Source organism: Peromyscus eremicus, chromosome 4 (genome assembly GCF_949786415.1).
Source record: "Peromyscus eremicus chromosome 4, PerEre_H2_v1, whole genome shotgun sequence".
In the NCBI taxonomy this organism is placed as follows: Eukaryota; Metazoa; Chordata; class Mammalia; order Rodentia; family Cricetidae; genus Peromyscus; species Peromyscus eremicus.
This window is the reverse complement of record NC_081419.1, coordinates 65,734,596-65,741,639: the sequence shown is the minus strand read 5'-3', so window position 1 is coordinate 65,741,639 and position 7,044 is coordinate 65,734,596. Positions and strand designations below refer to the sequence as shown.

The window sequence follows — 7,044 nt, the reverse complement described above, 5'->3', positions numbered from 1 at the left end:
TCTTCTGTATATAAATAAGCTGAGATTTTTGAGAGAAATGCTAATATCCACAAAATTATTAGAGCAGAACTATTGCAAATCCCCAAGAGGAACTCAACAGGTGGTCACCGAAGAACTACTGAGGTTCACCAATGTAGAAGATGTTGATGAAGACAGGCTTCTGGCAGAATGGAAATATGGGTTTTGGTCACAATTAATGTCAGGTCCTGTTCTCTGAGATGTTATCTCTGAAACAAGCCTGATAAAAGAATAAATGGGAGAGAAAAACAATGTTACAGAGTTTGTCCTTCTGGGTCTCACTCAGGATCCTGCTGGTCAAAAAGCATTGTTTGTCATGTTTTTACTCATCTACATTGTGACAATGGTGGACAACCTGCTCATTGTGGGGACAGTGATTGCCAGCCCTTCCTTGGACTCTCCAATGTACTTCTTTCTTGCCTTTCTGTCACTCGTGGATGCTGTTTATTCTACTGTCATCTTGCCCAAGTTGCTTACAGACTTATTTTGGGAAAAAAAGACCATCTCCTTCACAGCTTGTCTGGTTCAGCTTTTTGTGGAGCACTTATTTGGTGGTTCTGAAGTCTTCATTTTGGTGGTGATGGCCTATGATCGCTATGTGGCCATCTGTAAGCCACTGCACTATTTGACCATCATGAATCGACAAGTTTGCATTCTCTTGCTTTTGGCATCCTGGGCTGGAGGATTTGCCCATGCTCTGCTTCAAGTTATCTCTGTTTATATAATTCCTTTTTGTGGACCCAATGTCATTGATCACTTTATCTGTGATATGTACCCATTATTAGGCCTTGCATGCACTGACACCTACTTCCTTGGCCTCACTGTTATTGGAAATAATGGAGCAATGTCTGTAGTGGTCTTTATCCTTCTCCTTGGCTCCTATGGAATCATTCTAAACTCTCTTAAGACTCACAGTCAGGAAGTGAGACGTAAAGCCCTGTCCACCTGCAGCTCCCATGTCATGGTGGTTGTCCTCTTCTTTGTTCCCTGCATTTTCATGTATGTTAGACCTGTCTCCAACTTTCCTATTGATAAATATATTACTGTATTTTATACAATTTTAACTCCCATGTTGAATCCTTTAATATATACTCTGAGAAACCTTGAGATTAAAAATGCCATGGCAAAGCTGTGGAGTAACATGTTCACCAGAGACGTAGTAAGAATTTCTCCTCACTGAACATGCTTTAGGAATGGTAAAGAAACATTCAGCAACCAGTTTTAGCAGTATGAGTTTCAATGTTCTGCATTTGTACCAGTACTTGTCATTGTGAGAACCTAGGTTTTTTTGGCAATGCAGTGGGTACAGGACTGATAGTCACCATGATTCTAGTTTTCTTTATTGTTACTGAAGTTAATCATATCTTCATGTTTATTCGGCATCACACTTTTGTTATCTTCCATAATATTTTTTGTCTAATTTTCAATAAAGTGTACTTCTCTTATAATTTTATTAATTTTTTTTGGCTATACTGTGAACTAAATCTTTTTCTATGATGAGATTTTAAGATTTTCCCTTATTTTTTTATTTATTTATTTTTTAAATTTTATTTTACAATATAATTTAATTCTACATATCAACCACGGATTCCCTTGTTCTCCTCCCCCTTTACTTCCCCCCAGCCCACACCCCATTCCCACCTCCTCCAGGGCAAAGACTCCCCCGAGGATTGAGATCAACCTGGTAGACTCAGTCCAGGCAGGTCCAGTCTCCTCCTCCCAGGCTGAGCCAAGCGTCCCTGCATAAGCCCTAGGTTTCAAACAGCCAACTCATGCACTGAGCACAGGACCTGGTCCCACTGCCTGGATGCCTCCCAAACAGATCAAGCCAATCAACTGTCTCACCTGTTTAGAGGGCCTGATCCAGTTGGTGACCCCTCAGCCATTGGTTCATAGTTCATGTGTTTCCATTCGTTTGGCTATTTGTCCCTGTGCTTTATCCAACCTTGGTCTCAACAATTCTCGCTCATACAAACCCTCCTCTTTCTCATCAATTGGACCCCCAGAGCTCCACCCGGGGCCTGGCCATGGATCTCTGCATCCAGTTCCCTCAATCATTGGATGGGGTTTCTAGCATGACAATTAGGGTGTTTGGCCATCCCATCACCAGAGTAGGTCAGTTCGGGCTGTCTCTCGACCATTGCCAGCAGTCTGTTGTGGGGGTATCTTTGTGGATTTCTGTGGGCCTCTCTAGCACTTTGCTTCTTCCTATTCTCATGTGGTCTTCATTTACCATGGTGTTGGATTTTGTCAAATGCCTTTTCTGCATCTAGTGAGATGATTATGTAGTTTTTTTCTTTGAGTTTGTTTATATGGTGTATTACATTGATGGACTTTCGTGTGTTGAACCACCTTTGCATCCCTGGGATGAAGCCTACTTGATCATGGTGGATAATTGTTTTGATGTGTTCTTGGAATCTGTTTGCCAGTATTTTATTGAGTATTTTTGTATCAATGTTCATGAGGGAGATTGGTCTGTAGTTCTCTTTCTTTGTTGTATCCTTGTTTGGTTTAGGAATCAGGGTAATTGTAGCCTCATAAAAGAGTTTGGTAATGTTCCTTCAGTTTCTATTGTGTAGAACAATTTAAAGAGTATTGGTATTAACTCTTTGAAGATCTGGTAGAATTCTGCGCTGAAACCATCTGGTCCTGGGCTTTTTTTGCTTGGGAGACTTTTAATGACTGATTCCATTTCCTTAGGGGTTATTGGACTATTTAAATAGTTTATCTGGTCTTGGTTTAACTTAGGTATGTGGTACCTATCCAGAAAATTATCCATTTCTTTTAGATTTTCCAGTTTTGTGGAGTAGAGGTTTTTGAAGATTCTGATGATTCTCTGGATTTCCTCATTGTCTGTTGTTATGTCCCCCTTTTCATTTATGATTTTGTTAATTTGGATGCTCTTTCTCTGTCTTTTGGTTAGTTTGGATAAGGGCTTGTCTATCTTGTTGATTTTCTCAAAGAACCAATTCTTTATTTCATTAATTTTTTGTATTGTTCTCTTTGTTTCTATTTTATTGATTTCAGCTCTCACTTTGATAATTTCCTGGCATCTATTCTTCCTGGGAGACTTTGCTTCTTCTTGTTCTAGAGCTTTCAGGTGTGCTGTTAAGTCACTAGTGTGAGATTTCTCCAACTTCTTTATGTGGTCATTTAGTGCTATGAATTTCCCTCTTAGCACTGCTTTCATAGTGTCCCATAAGTTTGGGTATGTGGTGTCTTCCTTTTCATTGATCTCTAGGAAGTCTTTAATTTCTTTCTTTATTTCTTCCTTAACCCATTGGTGATTCAGTTGAGCATTATTCAATTTCCATGAGATTGTAGGTTTTCTGTAGTTTTTGTTGTTGTTGAAATCTAACTTTAAACCATGGTGGTCTGATAGAACACAGTAGGTTATTCCAATTGTTTTGTATCTGTTGAGATTTGCTTTGTGGCCAAGTATGTGGTCGATTTTAGAGAAGGTTCCATGGGGTGCTGAGAAGAAGGTATATTCTTTTTTGTTAGGATGGAATGTTCTGTAGATATCGATTAAGTCCATTTGAGTGATAACATCAGTTAAGTCCTTTATTTCTCTGTTAAGTTTAGATTTGGGAGATCTGTCCAGTGGTGAAAGTGGGGTGTTGAAGTCTCCCACTATTAATGTGTGGGGTTTTATATGTAGATTAAGCTTTAGTAATGTTTCTTTTAAATATGTGTGTGCCCTTGTGTTTGGGGGATAAATGTTCAGAATTGAAACTTCATCTTGGTGGATCTTTCCTGTGATGAGTATGCAATGTCCTTCTTGATCTCTTTTGATTGATTTTAGTTTGAAGTCTATTTTGCTGGATATCAGGATGGCTATGCCCACTTGTTTTTTAAGACCGTTTGATTGGAAAGTCTTTTGCCAGCCTTTTATTCTTAGGTAGTGTCTATCTTTGAATTTAAGGTGTGTTTCTTGTATGCAGCAGAAAGATGGGTCCTGCTTTCGTGTCCATTCTATAAGCCTGTGTCTTTTTATAGGTGAATTAAGTCCATTGATATTAAGGGATATTAATGACCAGTGATTGTTCATTCCTTTTATTTTTTGGTGGTAATGTGTGTGTACTTCTCTTCTTTGGGGTTTACTGCTGTGGCTTTATCTATTGCCTGTGTTTTTGAGGGTGTATCTGACTTCCTTAGGTTGGGATTTTCCTTCTAGTGCTTTCTGTAGGGCTGGGTTTGTGGATAAGTATTGTTTAAATCTGGCTTTGTCTTGGAATGTCTTGTTCACTCCGTCTATGATAATTGAAAGTTTTGCTGGGTATATTAGTCTAGGCTGGCATCCATGGTCCCTTAGTGTCTGCATTACATCTGTCCAGGTCCTTCTGGCTTTCAAAGTCTCCATTGAGAAATCGGGTGTTATTCTGATGGGTTTGCCTTTATAAGTCACTTGGCCTTTTTCCTTTGCTGCTCTTAATATTCTTTCTTTATTCTGTATGTTTAGTTGTTTAATTATTATGTGGCAAGGGGACTTTTTTTGGGGGTCTAGTTTGTTTGGTGTTCTATAGGCTTCTTGTATCTTCATAGGCGTTTCCTTCTTTAAGTTGGGAAAGTTTTCTTCTATGATCTGTTGAATACATTTTCTGTGCCTTTGAGTTGGTCTTCTTCTTCTTCTTCTTCTTCTTCTTCTTCTTCTTCTTCTATCCCTATTATTTGTAGGTTTGGTCTTTTCATGGTATCCCAAATTTCTTGGACATTTTGGTTCATGACTCTGTTGGCTTTAGTGTTTCTTTGACTGATGAATCTATTTCTTCTACCATATCTTCAATGCCAGAGATCATCTCTGCCATCTCTTGCATTCTGTTGGTTATACTTGCATCTGAAGTTCCCATTCATTTACTCAGATTTTCTATTTCCAGCATTCCCTCTGTTTGTGTCTTCTTCATTTTTTCTATTTACCTTTTCAGATCTTGGACTATTTCCTTCCTCTGTTTCATTGCTTTTTCATGATTTTCTTTCAGGGCTTTATTGTTTTCTTCCAGGGCTTTATTGTTTTCTTCTGCTTTATTTGTCCTTTCCTCTAGTTTTTTTTACAGCGTTCTTCCCATTTTTTGTCTTTTCCTCTACACAAGCCTCTACCTTCTTCATGATGTTATTCATAAGGCTGTTTTCTTCTGCTTCTTCCAATTCTTGATGTTCAAGTCTAGATGTTGGAGGAGGGCTAGGTTCTGGTGATGCTGTATTGCTCTTCATTTTGTTGTATGTACTTCTGCCTTGACATCTACCCATATCCTTGTGGTTCGTTCTTGGTCTTATCAGCACACTTGGTCCAGACAGAGCTGACAGATTCAGGAAGTCTCTCTCTCTTGTCCAGATGGGAGCTCTCTTGTCCAGATGGGAACTACAGGGCAGGATGTGAGCTCTTCTCCAGACTGGAAGTCTGGGGCAGGATGGGAACTGGGAGCCGGTCTCTAAGTTTCAGGAAGTGGCTGGGATCTCGGGCAATGATGGGCGTGGGGGCAGGGCGTGGAGACTGCAGGGTCTGCCAGGGGTCTTGGAGAAGGGGAGCCTTCCTGGTGGGGGTGGGAATCGGGGTGGAAGGGATCCTGCCTGATGGCCAGAACCTGGGGCCAAGTTGGGCAGGTCTTCCCCGGAGTGGCTGGTGCCCAGGGATGGGATCTAGGCTGAGCCCAGGCACTCACCTACTAAATACTTTTTATATATCACATTTCTTGTGTGTGAGTTTTGTGTCACCATTACCATTTATTTTGATGAACACAAACTTGTAATTTAAACTTATTGTATAAGAATTTAAATAATGTTTAGCATTTATCAAGAAAATTATTAATATTTACAATGTACATAATTGTTCAGAAATGTGTATGTATCCGTTGGCCCAGCCTAATGTGGGAAGTACCATGCCTGGGTAGGTAGTATATAAAAAGGCAAAATGGTGAAGTAATAGGGAGCAAACAACTAAGTAAAGTTTGTGCATGGTCTCTGCCTCAGTCACTGACTCTAGACTCCTGCCTCAGGTTCATGCCCTCACTTCCCTTCATGATAGACTACAGTCATTAGATGGAATAAACACTTTCCTCCCCAAGTTAATTAGGTTATGGGGTTTTATCCCAGCAATTAAAACTCAATAAAGACAAAATAGTTGTGATTATGACATCACTGTGACAGACCCAGACATGTATTTTATGGAGGATTGTGATGGCATTTGAATTTGGGGCTGGAAAAGCAATGGAGTGCTTAGAGCTCAGTGGGATGTTCTCTGAGATCTTGGAAACTAAGAATATTGAGAGCAGTGCTGACAATGGAGGCCTGGCTTGTGAGGTTTCAGAGGGAAGCAAAGGCTCTATCAGGTATATGATGTATTATTTTGGACTAAGAATCTCTGATTCTGGTCAGTTTGAGCTGAGGTGTTGGTTTTGACTAACAAGACACCAGAACCACTAAAGTGAAACTTTTGCCTTGTTGGGACAATCTATCATGATCATCTGTTGTAAAAGTATCAGCTGTGATTAAGAAGAGACCAGCATAATTGAGGCAAAATCTAGGAAATATTCCCTCCTGGCCAGCACATAGAAGCACAGAGGGAGCCACGGCTGTTCTTTGTGCTGGCAACTCCACTTGATAATGTGTAAGAGTTTCCCAGGTGCTACTGGTTTTGAAGGCATGAGGGGGTCATGGAGATGCTGAGATTTCATGGTATGAGAAATCAGGAAAGGCCATTTGTGAAGGGATAGCCTCAGCTGCAGTAGAAACCCTAAGACAGAGTGTACCATAAAATGATAAAATTGTCTTTATGTATGTGTTATCTTGCATAGCAATTTTTTTGTGATATTGCATGATCTACATTTAAAGTAATTTTAAATTTGAGTATTTGCTTTCTTTCTATAGTGATAATAAAAATATTCCCAACACATTTATATAAAATAATCTCTTCCTTTAGCTGGTTATAATCTATGTTCATTATATACTTTATGTGGAAGTATCAATATATGTTTATGAGCTGTGTTAACTTAATTGATTATTCATAAAGTTCATAATTTGGAACTTTAT

At 39.5% G+C, this 7,044-nt stretch overlaps 1 protein-coding gene across 1 annotated transcript; it reads left to right on the top strand.

Moving 5' to 3' along the window:
- Window positions 1-253: 253 nt before the first annotated feature.
- LOC131908349 (olfactory receptor 4A5-like) lies at window positions 254-1,198 on the top strand. The gene has a single exon (XM_059259403.1). It carries the CDS (start codon window positions 254-256, stop codon window positions 1,196-1,198), a length of 945 nt encoding a protein of 314 aa, XP_059115386.1.
- Window positions 1,199-7,044: the final 5,846 nt, after the last annotated feature.